The sequence below is a fragment of the Oncorhynchus nerka genome, unplaced genomic scaffold (genome assembly GCF_034236695.1).
Source record: "Oncorhynchus nerka isolate Pitt River unplaced genomic scaffold, Oner_Uvic_2.0 unplaced_scaffold_885, whole genome shotgun sequence".
NCBI lineage: Eukaryota > Metazoa > Chordata > Actinopteri > Salmoniformes > Salmonidae > Oncorhynchus > Oncorhynchus nerka.
The window spans coordinates 89,682-105,356 of record NW_027040407.1 but is presented as its reverse complement, the minus strand read 5'-3'; the positions used below and the strand labels follow the sequence as shown (position 1 = coordinate 105,356).

Sequence of the window (15,675 nt, the reverse complement as noted above, 5' to 3'; positions counted from 1 at the left end):
ATGACCAGTAACACAGACAGAGCAACATATGACCAGTAACACAGACAGAGCAACATATAACCAGTAACACAGACAGAGCAACATATAACCAGTAACACACAGACAGAGCAACATATAACCAGTAACACAGACAGAGCAACATATGACCAGTAACACAGACAGACAGACAGAGCAACATATGACCAGTAACACAGACAGCCAGACAGAGCAACATATGACCAGTAACACAGACAGACAGACAGACAGACAGACAGACAGACAGACAGACAGACAGACAGACAGACCAACATATGACCAGTAACACACAGACAGACAGACAGAGCAACATATGACCAGTAACACAGACAGAGCAACATATGACCAGTAACACACAGACAGAGCAACATATAACCAGTAACACACAGACAGAGCAACATATGACCAGTAACACAGACAGACAGAGCAACATATGACCAGTAACACAGACAGACAGAGCAACATATAACCAGTAACACAGACAGACAAAGCAACATATGACCAGTAACACAGACAGAGCAACATATAACCAGTAACACACAGACAGAGCAACATATGACCAGTAACACAGACAGACAGAGCAACATATGACCAGTAACACAGACAGACAGAGCAACATATAACCAGTAACACACAGACAGAGCAACATATAACCAGTAACACAGGCAGACAGAGCAGACATATAACCAGTAACACAGGCAGACAGAGCAAGACAGACAGAGCAACATATAACCAGTAACACAGACAGAGCAACATATAACCAGTAACACACAGACAGAGCAACATATAACCAGTAACACAGGCAGACAGACAGAACAACATATAACCAGTAACACAGGCAGACAGAGACACAGACAGACAGAGCAACATATAACCAGTAACACACAGACAGACCAACATATGACCAGTAACACAGACAGGCAGAACAACAACACAAAAAGCAACCAAACAGCATGACAGAAAACGAGCCAAGACTGTATAGCAGACAGCATGGAAAGCAGGTCTACACAGCTGGGGGATGGTGTTGACACACCTGACTGTATAGCAGACAGCATGGAAAGCAGGTCTACACAGCTGGGGGATGGTGTTGACACACCTGACTGTATAGCAGACAGCATGGAAAGCAGGTCTACACAGCTGGGGGATGGTGTTGACACACCTGACCGAATAGCAGACAGCATGGAAAGCAGGTCTACACAGCTGGGGGATGGTGTTGACACACCTGACTGTATAGCAGACAGCATGGAAAGCAGGTCTACACAGCTGGGGGATGGTGTTGACACACCTGACTGTATAGCAGACAGCATGGAAAGCAGGTCTACACAGCTGGGGGATGGTGTTGACACACCTGACTGTATAGCAGACAGCATGGAAAGCAGGTCTACACAGCTGGGGGATGGTGTTGACACACCTGACTGTCCGTTAGCCATGTCTTTAGGTTATTGGTGAAGGTAAACAGCAGCTCCATGTGTGTCCCAGACATGGGAAGCTCTCTCAGAGAAGACCGTCAGGCTGAAGGTGTTTTTCCTTAGGGGAACTATACAGTCACTTCTCATCATGCAGATTAATTAACATACAATGGTCAAGAATACGTAGATTATACCTGGCCGGAAGAACAAGTCCATGATCAGTATGTTCCATCATCACACTGCTTCAGAAAGAGAACACCAAGTCTACATGGGTGAGAGACCACAGAGGAGCATTCAGACTCCATGTAGTTACCACACTAGTGTCTGAACTTCTCCCGTGGGGATAAAGAACGTTTGTATCCAACCGCTACAGTAGCGTGTCAGACCGCTGTGTGTCGGGCTGCGTCGTTGCTAGGAGACATGGACATCTGTCGGCCTGCGTTGTTGCTAGGAGACATGGACATCTGTCTGGTGAACTGGCTGAAACTGGCAGCCCTGCATCTCGCCCGGGTTTCCCCTCCCTCTCCGCCCGGGGGCTGGCCTAGGCCCTGAGAGAGGCCTAGGGGTAGAGTACGGAAGTGGGCCGTGTTGGGGTGACCCTGGCTGGGCTGGTCCTTGGAGGAGAAGAGGCTCTGGAGGAGGTGGAACTTCTCCTTCTCCTCCCGGAGGAACACGTCCACCAGCAGAGTCTTCTCTCTCTTCAGCTGCTCACTGATGTTCTTCGGTACGTCTGGGATCAGCCAGGCAACCAGCAGGCTCAGGAACATCACCAGGTTCTGATGGAGACAGCGTCGTGGACGTCAGGGTGGAGATGGAAGGAAGGATGGAGCACAAAGTGACAACAGAAGACAGGAGTTTGTTAAACTGGTTGGTGATGTACTGAATCATCTGATAACTGTTCCAGAGTCAGTTTGATATTACATACAGTACCAGGTAACTGTTCCAGAGTCAGTTTGATATTACATACAGTACCAGAGTAACTGTTCCAGAGTCAGTTTGATATTACATAACTGTTCCAGAGTCAGTTTGATATTACATACAGTACCAGGTAACTGTTCCAGAGTCAGTTTGATATTACATACAGTACCAGGTAACTGTTCCAGAGTCAGTTTGATATTACATACAGTACCAGGTAACTGTTCCAGAGTCAGTTTGATATTACATACAGTACCATGTAACTGTTCCAGAGTCAGTTTGATATTACATACAGTACCAGGTAACTGTTCCAGAGTCAGTTTGATATTACATACAGTACCAGGTAACTGTTCCAGAGTCAGTTTGATATTACATACAGTACCAGGTAACTGTTCCAGAGTCAGTTTGATATTACATACAGTACCAGGTAACTGTTCCAGAGTCAGTTTGATATTACATACAGTACCAGGTAACTGTTCCAGAGTCAGTTTGATATTACATACAGTACCAGGTAACTGTTCCAGAGTCAGTTTGATATTACATACAGTACCAGGTAACTGTTCCAGAGTCAGTTTGATATTACATACAGTACCAGGTAACTGTTCCAGAGTCAGTTTGATATTACATACAGTACCAGGTAACTGTTCCAGAGTCAGTTTGATATTACATACAGTACCAGGTAACTGTTCCAGAGTCAGTTTGATATTACATACAGTACCAGGTAACTGTTCCAGAGTCAGTTTGATATTACATACAGTACCAGGTAACTGTTCCAGAGTCAGTTTGATATTACATACAGTACCAGGTAACTGTTCCAGAGTCAGTTTGATATTACATACAGTACCAGGTAACTGTTCCAGAGTCAGTTTGATATTACATACAGTACCAGGTAACTGTTCCAGAGTCAGTTTGATATTACATACAGTACCAGGTAACTGTTCCAGAGTCAGTTTGATATTACATACAGTACCAGGTAACTGTTCCAGAGTCAGTTTGATATTACATACAGTACCAGGTAACTGTTCCAGAGTCAGTTTGATATTACATACAGTACCAGGTAACTGTTCCAGAGTCAGTTTGATATTACATACAGTACCAGGTAACTGTTCCAGAGTCAGTTTGATATTACATACAGTACCAGGTAACTGTTCCAGAGTCAGTTTGGACAACCCTACTCATTCAAGTGTTTTTTTTAAGTTTTGTTTTTTACAATTTTCTACATTGTAGAATAATAGAGTTCAAGTAAAACAGACACATCTCAACAACTATTGTTCAGAGGAGACTGCGGGAATCAGGCCCTCATGGCTGCAAAAAAAAAACACTACTAAAGGACACCAATGAGAAGAAGAGACTTGATTGGGCCAAAACACATGAGCAATAGACCTCAGACTGATTGGGCCAAAACACATGAGCAATAGACATCAGACTGATTGGGCCAAAACACATGAGCAATAGACCTCAGACTGATTGGGCCAAAACACATGAGCAATAGACATCAGACTGATTGGGCCAAAACACATGAGCAATAGACCTCAGACTGATTGGGCCAAAACACATGAGCAATAGACATCAGACTGATTGGGCTAAAACACATGAGCAATAGACATCGGACTGATTGGGCCAAAACACATGAGCAATAGACATCGGACTGATTGGGCCAAAACACATGAGCAATAGACATCAGACTGATTGGGCCAAAACACATGAGCAATAGACATCAGACTTGATTGGGCCAAAACACATGAGCAATAGACCTCAGACTGATTGGGCCAAAACACATGAGCAATAGACCTCAGACTGATTGGGCCAAAACACATGAGCAATAGACATCGGACTGATTGGGCCAAAACACATGAGCAATAGACCTCAGACTGATTGGGCCAAAACACATGAGCAATAGACATCGGACTGATTGGGCCAAAACACATGAGCAATAGACATCAGACTGATTGGGCCAAAACACATGAGCAATAGACCTCAGACTGATTGGGCCAAAACACATGAGCAATAGACATCAGACTGATTGGGCCAAAACACATGAGCAATAGACCTCAGACTGATTGGGCCAAAACACATGAGCAATAGACATCAGACTTGATTGGGCCAAAACACATGAGCAATAGACCTCAGACTGATTGGGCCAAAACACATGAGCAATAGACCTCAGACTGATTGGGCCAAAACACATGAGCAATAGACCTCAGACTGATTGGGCCAAAACACATGAGCAATAGACCTCAGACTGATTGGGCCAAAACACATGAGCAATAGACATCGGACTGATTGGGCCAAAACACATGAGCAATAGACATCGGACTGATTGGGCCAAAACACATGAGCAATAGACATCAGACTTGATTGGGCCAAAACACATGAGCAATAGACATCAGACTGATTGGGCCAAAACACATGAGCAATAGACATCAGACTGATTGGGCCAAAACACATGAGCAATAGACATCAGACTGATTGGGCCAAAACACATGAGCAATAGACATCAGACTGATTGGGCCAAAACACATGAGCAATAGACATCAGACTGATTGGGCCAAAACACATGAGCAATAGACCTCAGACTGATTGAAATCTGTCCTTTGGTGTGATGAGTCCAAATTTGAGATTTTTGATTCCAACCGCCGTGTCTTTGGGAGACGCAGAGTAGGTGAACCAATGATCTCCGAATGTGTGGTTCCCTCCGTGAAGCATGGAGGAGGAGGTGTGATGTATTTGTGAGATACAGAGTAGGTGAACCAATGATCTCCGCATGTGTTGTTCCCTCCGTGAAGCATGGAGGAGGAGGTGTGATGTATTTGTGAGATACAGAGTAGGTGAACCAATGATCTCCGCATGTGTTGTTCCCTCCGTGAAGCATGGAGGAGGAGGTGTGATGTATTTGTGAGATACAGAGTAGGTGAACCAATGATCTCCGCATGTGTGGTTCCCTCCGTGAAGCATGGAGGAGGAGGTGTGATGGTGCTTTGCTGGTGATACGGTCAGTGATTGACTTAGAATTCAAGGCACACTTAACCAGCACGGCTACCACAGCATTCTGCAACGATGCTCAATCCCATCTGGTTTGTGTTCAGTGGGACTATCATTTGTTTTTCAACAGGACAATGACCCAACACACCTCCAGGCTGTGTAAGGGCTATTTGACCAAGAAGGAGAGTGATGGTGCTGCATCAGATGACCTGGCCTCCACAATCACCTGACCTCAACCCAATAGAGATGGTATGGGATGAGATGGACTGCAGAGTGAAGGAAAAGTAGCCAACAAGTGCTCAGCAAAAGTGGGAACTCCTTCAAGAATGTTGGAAAAGCATTCCAGGTGAAGTTGGTTGAGAGAACGCCAAGAGTTTGCAAAGCTGTCATCAAGGCAAAGGGTGGCTAGTAGGTGTCCAAACTTTTGACTGGTACTGTACATACAGAATATCTCCTGACTAAAGTCATTTTTAAATGTTCATAGGTGTCCCTGATATTTGTGGTACTGTACCTGGAACAGGATGACGAAGGCCAGTCTGGCAGCAAGGACGGCCCAGTAGGTTTTAGAGAACTGGTAGGCTTCGGCTGACCAAGGAGGCTCTCTGTAGTCCTTATACCTGGGGGGTTGGGAGGGGGGGGGGGGTTACTAGAGGTCTTAGGTATGTTAGTGATCCCTCTAAGGCAGACAGCAGACAGACACCCCCTCTAGGGAACAGAGCCATAATGGAGGTGGTCAGACTGTAGTCTAGGGAACAGAGTCATAATGGAGGTGGTCAAACTGTAGTCTAGGGGACAGAGTCATAATGGAGGTGGTTAGACTGTAGTCTAGGGAACAGAGTCATAATGGAGGTGGTCAGACTGTAGTCTAGGGGACAGAGTCATAATGGATGTGGTCAAACTGTAGTCTAGGGAACAGAGTCATAATGGAGGTGGTCAGACTGTAGTCTAGGGAACAGAGTCATAATGGAGGTGGTCAGACTGTAGTCTAGGGGACAGAGTCATAATGGAGGTGGTCAGACTGTAGTCTAGGGAACAGAGCCGTAATGGAGGTGGTCAGACTGTAGTCTAGGGAACAGAGCCATAATGGAGGTGGTCAGACTGTAATCTAGGGAACAGAGTCATAATGGAGGTGGTCAGACTTTAATCTAGGGAACAGAGTCATAATGGAGGTGGTCAGACTGTAGGGTAAGTGCCCTCAGTACCCCTCGATCCAACCATGTTATTAATGATGCCCCTCAGTACCCCTCTATCCTCTATACAACCATGTTATTAATGATGCCCCTCAGTACCCCTCTATACAACCATGTTATTAATGATGCCCCTCAGTACCCCTCTATACAACCATGTTATTAATGATGCCCCTCAGTACCCCTCTATCCAACCATGTTATTAATGATGCCCCTCGGTACCCCTCTATTGAACCATGCTATTAATGATGCCCCTCAGTACCCCTCTATCCTCTATACAACCATGTTATTAATGATGCCCCTCAGTACCCCTCTATCCTCTATACAACCATGTTATTAATGATGCCCCTCAGTACCCCTCTATACAACCATGTTATTAATGATGCCCCTCAGTACCCCTCTATCCTCTATACAACCATGTTATTAATGATGCCCCTCAGTACCCCTCTATCCTCTATACAACCATGTTATTAATGATTCCCCTCAGTACCCCTCTATCCTCTCATGTTATTAATGATGCCCCTCAGTACCCCTCTATCCTCTATACAACCATGTTATTAATGATTCCCCTCAGTACCCCTCTATCCTCTATACAACCATGTTATTAATGATGCCCCTCAGTACCCCTCTATCCTCTATTCAACCATGTTATTAATGATTCCCCTCAGTACCCCTCTATCCTCTATCCAACCATGTTATTAATGATGCCCCTCAGTACCCCTCTATTATCTCTATACAACCATGTTATTAATGATGCCCCTCAGTACCCCTCTATCCTCTATCAAACCATGTTATTAATGATTCCCCTCAGTACCCCTCTATCCTCTATACAACCATGTTATTAATGATGCCCCTCAGTACCCCTCTATCCTCTATACAACCATGTTATTAATGATTCCCCTCAGTACCCCTCTATCCTCTATCCAACCATGTTATTAATGATGCCCCTCAGTACCCCTCTATCCTCTATACAACCATGTTATTAATGATGCCCCTCAGTACCCCTCTATCCTCTATCAAACCATGTTATTAATGATTCCCCTCAGTACCCCTCTATCCTCTATCAAACCATGTTATTAATGATTCCCCTCAGTACCCCTCTATCCTCTATCCAACCATGTTATTAATGATGCCCCTCAGTACCCCTCTATCCTCTATACAACCATGTTATTAATGATGCCCCTCAGTACCCCTCTATCCTCTATCAAACCATGTTATTAATGATTCCCCTCAGTACCCCTCTATCCTCTATCCAACCATGTTATTAATGATGCCCCTCAGTACCCCTCTATCCAACCATGTTATTAATGATGCCCCTCAGTTATCCTCTATTTAACCATGTTATTAATGATGCCCCTCAGTACCCCTCTATCCTCTATTCAACCATGTTATTAATGATGCCCCTCAGTACCCCTCTATCCTCTATTCAACCATGTTATTAATGATTCCCCTCAGTACCCCTCTATCCTCTATCCAACCATGTTATTAATGATGCCCCTCAGTACCCCTCAGTTATCCTCTATACAACGATGTTATTAATGATGCCCCTCAGTACCCCTCTATCCTCTATACAACAATGTTATTAATGATGCCCCTCAGTACCCCTCTATACAACCATGTTATTAATGATGCCCCTCGGTACCCCTCTATTTAACCATGTTATTAATGATGCCCCTCAGTACCCCTCTATCCTCTATACAACCATGTTATTAATGATGCCCCTCGGTACCCTCTATTCAACCATGTTATTAATGATGCCCCTCAGTTATCCTCTATACAACCATGTTATTAATGATTCCCCTCGGTACCCCTCTATCCTCTATTCAACCATGTTATTAATGATGCCCCTCAGGACCCCTCTATCCTCTATACAACCATGTTATTAATGATGCCCCTCAGTACCCCTCTATCCTCTATTCAACCATGTTATTAATGATGCCCCTCAGTACCCCTCTATCCTCTATACAACCATGTTATTAATGATGCCCCTCAGTACCCCTCTATCCTCTATTCAACCATGTTATTAATGATGCCCCTCAGTACCCCTCTATCCAACCATGTTATTAATGATGCCCCTCTATCCTCTATCCAACCATGTTATTAATGATGCCCCTCAGTACCCCTCTATTCAACCATGTTATTAATGATGCCCCTCAGTACCCCTCTATCCTCTATACAACCATGTTATTAATGATGCCCCTCAGTACCCCTCTATTCAACCATGTTATTAATGATGCCCCTCAGTACCCCTCTATCCAACCATGTTATTAATGATGCCCCTCAGTACCCCTCTATTCAACCATGTTATTAATGATGCCCCTCAGTACCCCTCTATCCTCTATACAACCATGTTATTAATGATGCCCCTCAGTACCCCTCTATTCAACCATGTTATTAATGATGCCCCTCAGTACCCCTCTATCCTCTATCCAACCATGTTATTAATGATTCCCCTCAGTACCCCTCTATTCAACCATGTTATTAATGATGCCCCTCAGTACCCCTCTATCCAACCATGTTATTAATGATGCCCCTCAGTACCCCTCTATTCTCTATACAACCATGTTATTAATGATGCCCCTCAGTACCCCTCAGTTATCCTCTATTCAACCATGTTATTAATGATGCACCTCAGTACCCCTCTATCCTCTATACAACCATGTTATTAATGATGCCCCTCAGTACCCCTCAGTTATCCTCTATTCAACCATGTTATTAATGATGCACCTCAGTACCCCTCTATCCTCTATACAACCATGTTATTAATGATGCCCCTCAGTACCCCTCTATACAACCATGTTATTAATGATGCCCCTCAGTACCCCTCTATACAACCATGTTATTAATGATGCCCCTCAGTACCCCTCTATCCTCTATACAACCATGTTATTAATGATGCCCCTCAGTACCCCTCTATCAAACCATGTTATTAATGATGCCCCTCAGTACCCCTCTAGCCTCTATTCAACCATGTTATTAATGATGCCCCTCAGTACCCCTCTATCAAAACCATGTTATTAATGATGCCCCTCAGTACCCCTCTATCAAACCATGTTATTAATGATGCCCCTCAGTACCCCTCTATCAAAACCATGTTATTAATGATGCCCCTCAGTACCCCTCTATCCTCTATACAACCATGTTATTAATGATGCCCCTCAGTACCCCTCTATCAAACCATGTTATTAATGATGCCCCTCAGTATCCTCTATACAACCATGTTATTAATGATGCCCCTCAGTACCCCTCTATCCTCTATACAACCATGTTATTAATGATGCCCCTCAGTACCCCTCTATTCAACCATGTTATTAATGATGCCCCTCAGTACCCCTCTATCCTCTATACAACCATGTTATTAATGATGCCCCTCAGTACCCCTCCTCTTCAACCATGTTATTAATGATGCCCCTCAGTACCCCTCTATCCTCTATTCAACCATGTTATTAATGATGCCCCTCAGTACCCTCTATTCAACCATGTTATTAATGATGCCCCTCAGTACCCCTCTATCCTCTATACAACCATGTTATTAATGATGCCCCTCAGTACCCCTCTATTCAACCATGTTATTAATGATGCCCCTCAGTACCCCTCTATCCTCTATCAACCATGTTATTAATGATTCCCCTCAGTACCCCTCTATTCAACCATGTTATTAATGATGCCCCTCAGTACCCCTCTATCAACCATGTTATTAATGATGCCCCTCAGTACCCCTCTATTCTCTATACAACCATGTTATTAATGATGCCCCTCAGTACCCCTCAGTTATCCTCTATTCAACCATGTTATTAATGATGCCCCTCAGTACCCCTCTATCAACAACCATGTTATTAATGATGCCCCTCAGTACCCCTCTTATCAAAACCATGTTATTAATGATGCCCCTCAGTACCCCTCTTATCCTCTATTCAACCATGTTATTAATGATGCCCCTCAGTACCCCTCTATCAAACCATGTTATTAATGATGCCCCTCAGTACCCCTCTATTCAACCATGTTATTAATGATGCCCCTCAGTACCCCTCTATCCTCTATCCAACCATGTTATTAATGATGCCCCTCAGTACCCCTCTATTCAACCATCCCCTCAGTACCCCTCTAACCATGTTATTAATGATGCACCTCAGTACCCCTCTATCCTCTATACAACCATGTTATTAATGATGCCCCTCAGTACCCCTCAGTTATCCTCTATTCAACCATGTTATTAATGATGCACCTCAGTACCCCTCTATCCTCTATACAACCATGTTATTAATGATGCCCCTCAGTACCCCTCTATACAACCATGTTATTAATGATGCCCCTCAGTACCCCTCTATACAACCATGTTATTAATGATGCCCCTCAGTACCCCTCTATCCTCTATACAACCATGTTATTAATGATGCCCCTCAGTACCCCTCTATCAAACCATGTTATTAATGATGCCCCTCAGTACCCCTCTAGCCTCTATTCAACCATGTTATTAATGATGCCCCTCAGTACCCCTCTATCAAACCATGTTATTAATGATGCCCCTCAGTACCCCTCTATCAAACCATGTTATTAATGATGCCCCTCAGTACCCCCCTATCAAACCATGTTATTAATGATGCCCCTCAGTACCCCTCTATCCTCTATACAACCATGTTATTAATGATGTCCCTCAGTACCCCTCTATCAAACCATGTTATTAATGATGCCCCTCAGTACCCCTCTATACAACCATGTTATTAATGATGCCCCTCAGTACCCCTCCATCCTCTATCCAACCATGTTATTAATGATGCCCCTCAGTACCCCTCTATCCTCTATCCAACCATGTTATTAATGATGCCCCTCAGTACCCCTCTATCCTCTATACAACCATGTTATTAATGATGCCCCTCAGTACCCCTCTATCCTCTATACAACCATGTTATTAATGATGCCCCTCGGTACCCCTCTATCCTCTATACAACCATGTTATTAATGATGCCCCTCTATCCTCTATACAACCATGTTATTAATGATTCCCCTCAGTACCCCTCTATCCAACCATGTTATTAATGATGCCCCTCGGTACCCCTCTATTGAACCATGTTATTAATGATTCCCCTCAGTACCCCTCTATCCTCTATACAACCATGTTATTAATGATGCCCCTCAGTACCCCTCCATCCTCTATACAACCATGTTATTAATGATGCCCCTCAGGACCCCTCTATCCTCTATACAACCATGCTATTAATGATTCCCCTCAGTACCCCTCTATCCTCTATCCAACCATGTTATTAATGATGCCCCTCAGTACCCCTCTATCCTCTATTCAACCATGTTATTAATGATGCCCCTCAGTACCCCTCTATTCAACCATGTTATTAATGATGCCCCTCAGTACCCCTCTATCCTCTATTCAACCATGTTATTAATGATGCCCCTCAGTACCCCTCTATACAACCATGTTATTAATGATGCCCCTCAGTACCCCTCTATCCTCTATTCAACCATGTTATTAATGATGCCCCTCAGTACCCCTCTATCCTCTATACAACCATGTTATTAATGATGCCCCTCAGTACCCCTCTATCCTCTATCCAACCATGTTATTAATGATGCCCCTCAGTACCCCTCTATTCAACCATGTTATTAATGATGCCCCTCAGTACCCCTCTATACAACCATGTTATTAATGATGCCCCTCAGTACCCCTCTATCCAACCATGTTATTAATGATTCCCCTCAGTACCCCTCTATCCAACCATGTTATTAATGATGCCCCTCGGTACCCCTCTAACAAACCATGTTATTAATGATGCCCCTCAGTTATCCTCTATCGTGGCTAGAGGACCGTGGCTAGAGGACCGTGGCTAGAGATCCATGGCTAGAGGACCGTGGCTAGAGGACCGTGGCTAGAGGACCGTTTCTAGAGGACCGTGGCTAGAGGACCGTGGCTAGAGGACCGTGGCTAGAGGACCGTGGCTAGAGATCCGTGGCTAGAGGACCGTGGCTGGAGGACCGTGGCTGAGGACCGTGGCTAGAGAACCATAAAGCACAATAACAGCCAGTTTAATGTTTCTATTAGAAACTGGGTTTCTACTATGAAACAACTAGAGTTACTACGACACTACGGCAGGTCAGACAGACGGATGAAAACAGAGAAACTATTTTTGTCAGAATGGACATCAAAGCCAAGTTGAATTTCCTCTGAACATTTGATTGGCTGTATTGGATTAGGAAAACATCATAGAGACAGACTGGTCCTGGTGTATATGGCCATATACAGGCATGGAGCAGGAATGTGTGAGACTGGCTCCGGTTCACCCAGCCACCCTACACTCTATCTGCCCTCAGGCCCCTGCCTCTCCCTGGGAGCCTCTCCCTGGGAGCCTCTCCCCCCTCACACACACACACACACAGATCTGATTCCCTGAAAAAGACATCACCTCAATGATCCTCTGGCTGCCTCCATGTTTGGTTATCACAATACTGACCATGTCAAAAATAGAACAGACACACACTCATTCAATAATACAGGCTGCTCTCCAAAAGTATTGGGACAGTGATTTATTTGTTGTTATTTTGGCTCTGTACTCCAACCGAAACACCTATGTGAGAATGCTATTCATTAACTACAGCTCAGCATTCAACACCATGGTGCCCTCAAAGCTCATCACTAAGCTAAGGACTCTGGGACTAAACACCTCCATCTGCAACTGGATCCTGGACTTCCTGACGGGCCGCCCCCAGGTGGTGAGGGGAGGTAACAACACATCCGCCACGCTGATCCTCAACACGGGGGCCTCTCAGGGGTGCATGCTCATGTAGTCCCTGTTCACTCATCACTGCACGGTCAGGCACGACTCCAACACCATCATTAAGTGTGCCGGGGACACACCAGTGGTAGGCTTGATCACCGACAACGATGAGACAGCCCTTAGGGAGGAGGTCAGAGACCTGGCAGGGTGGTGCCAGGACAACAACCTCTCCCTCAACGATGAGACAGCCTCTAGGGAGGAGGTCAGAGACCTGGCAGGGTGGTGCCAGGACAACAACCTCTCCCTCAACGATGAGACAGCCTATAGGGAGGAGGTCAGAGACCTGGTGGTGCCAGGACAACAACCTCTCCCTCAACGATGAGACAGCCTATAGGGAGGAGGTCAGAGACCTGGTGGTACCAGGACAACAACCTCTCCCTCAACGATGAGACAGCCTGGTGGTACCAGGACAACAACCTCTCCCTCAACGGGAGGAGGTCAGAGACCTGGTGGTACCAGGACAACAACCTCTCCCTCAACGATGAGACAGCCCTTAGGGAGGAGGTCAGAGACCTGGTGGTACCAGGACAACAACCTCTCCCTCAACGATGAGACAGCCTATAGGGAGGAGGTCAGAGACCTGGCAGTGTGGTGCCAGGACAACAACCTCTCCCTCAACGATGAGACAGCCTATAGGGAGGAGGTCAGAGACCTGGCAGGGTGGTGCCAGGACAACAACCTCTCCCTCAACGATGAGACAGCCTCTAGGGAGGAGGTCAGAGACCTGGTGGTGCCAGGACAACAACCTCTCCCTCAACGATGAGACAGCCTCTAGGGAGGAGGTCAGAGACCTGGTGGTGCCAGGACAACAACCTCTCCCTCAACGATGAGACAGCCTATAGGGAGGAGGTCAGAGACCTGGTGGTACCAGGACAACAACCTCTCCCTCAACGATGAGACAGCCTATAGGGAGGAGGTCAGAGACCTGGCAGTGTGGTGCCAGGACAACAACCTCTCCCTCAACGATGAGACAGCCTATAGGGAGGAGGTCAGAGACCTGGTGGTACCAGGACAACAACCTCTCCCTCAACGATGAGACAGCCTATAGGGAGGAGGTCAGAGACCTGGTGGTGCCAGGATAACAACCTCTCCCTCAACGATGAGACAGCCTATAGGGAGGAGGTCAGAGACCTGGTGGTACCAGGACAACAACCTCTCCCTCAACGATGAGACAGCCTATAGGGAGGAGGTCAGAGACCTGGCAGTGTGGTGCCAGGACAACAACCTCTCCCTCAACGATGAGACAGCCTATAGGGAGGAGGTCAGAGACCTGGCAGTGTGGTGCATGAATAACAACCTCCCCCTCAACGACGAGACAGCCTATAGGGAGGAGGTCAGAGACCTGGTCGTGTGGTGCCAGGACAACAACCTCTCCCTCAACCACGAGACAGCCTATAGGGAGGAGGTCAGAGACCTGGTCGTGTGGTGCCAGGACAACAACCTCTCCCTCAACCACGAGACAGCCTATAGGGAGGAGGTCAGAGACCTGGTCGTGTGGTGCCAGGACAACAACCTCTCCCTCAACGATGAGACAGCCTATAGGGAGGTCAGAGACCTGGTGGTACCAGGACAACAACCTCTCCCTCAACGATGAGACAGCCCTTAGGGAGGAGGTCAGAGACCTGGTGGTACCAGGACAACAACCTCTCCCTCAACGATGAGACGGCCTACAGGGAGGAGGTCAGAGACCTGGTGGTACCAAGATAACAACCTCTCCCTCAACGATGAGACAGCCTATAGGGAGGAGGTCAGAGACCTGGTGGTACCAGGACAACAACCTCTCCCTCAACGATGAGACAGCCTATAGGGAGGAGGTCAGAGACCTGGCAGTGTGGTGCATGAATAACAACCTCCCCCTCAACGACGAGACAGCCTATAGGGAGGAGGTCAGAGACCTGGTCGTGTGGTGCCAGGACAACAACCTCTCCCTCAACCACGAGACAGCCTATAGGGAGGAGGTCAGAGACCTGGTCGTGTGGTGCCAGGACAACAACCTCTCCCTCAACGATGAGACAGCCTATAGGGAGGAGGTCAGAGACCTGGTGGTACCAGGACAACAACCTCTCCCTCAACGATGAGACAGCCCTTAGGGAGGAGGTCAGAGACCTGGTGGTACCAGGATAACAACCTCTCCCTCAACGATGAGACAGCCTATAGGGAGGAGGTCAGAGACCTGGCAGTGTGGTGCCAGGACAACAACCTCTCCCTCAACGATGAGACAGCCTATAGGGAGGTCAGAGACCTGGCAGGGTGGTGCCAGGACAACAACCTCTCCCTCAACGATGAGACAGCCTCTAGGGAGGAGGTCAGAGACCTGGTGGTACCAGGATAACAACCTCTCCCTCAACGATGAGACAGCCCTTAGGGAGGAGGTCAGAGACC

General features: G+C 46.4%; 1 protein-coding gene across 1 annotated transcript in view; it reads right to left on the bottom strand.

The window, feature by feature from the left end:
• Positions 1-727: 727 nt before the first annotated feature.
• LOC135570949 (anoctamin-2-like) overlaps positions 728-15,675 on the bottom strand; it is a 69,094-nt gene continuing 54,146 nt past the window's right edge. Inside the window, exons 10-11 of the mRNA XM_065016767.1 lie at positions 5,833-5,938; positions 728-2,200 (exon numbers count right to left, since the gene is read on the bottom strand). Coding sequence (XP_064872839.1) covers positions 1,805-2,200; positions 5,833-5,938 — 502 coding nt within the window. The 3' untranslated portion in view covers positions 728-1,804. The remainder of the gene's footprint in view (positions 2,201-5,832; positions 5,939-15,675) is intronic.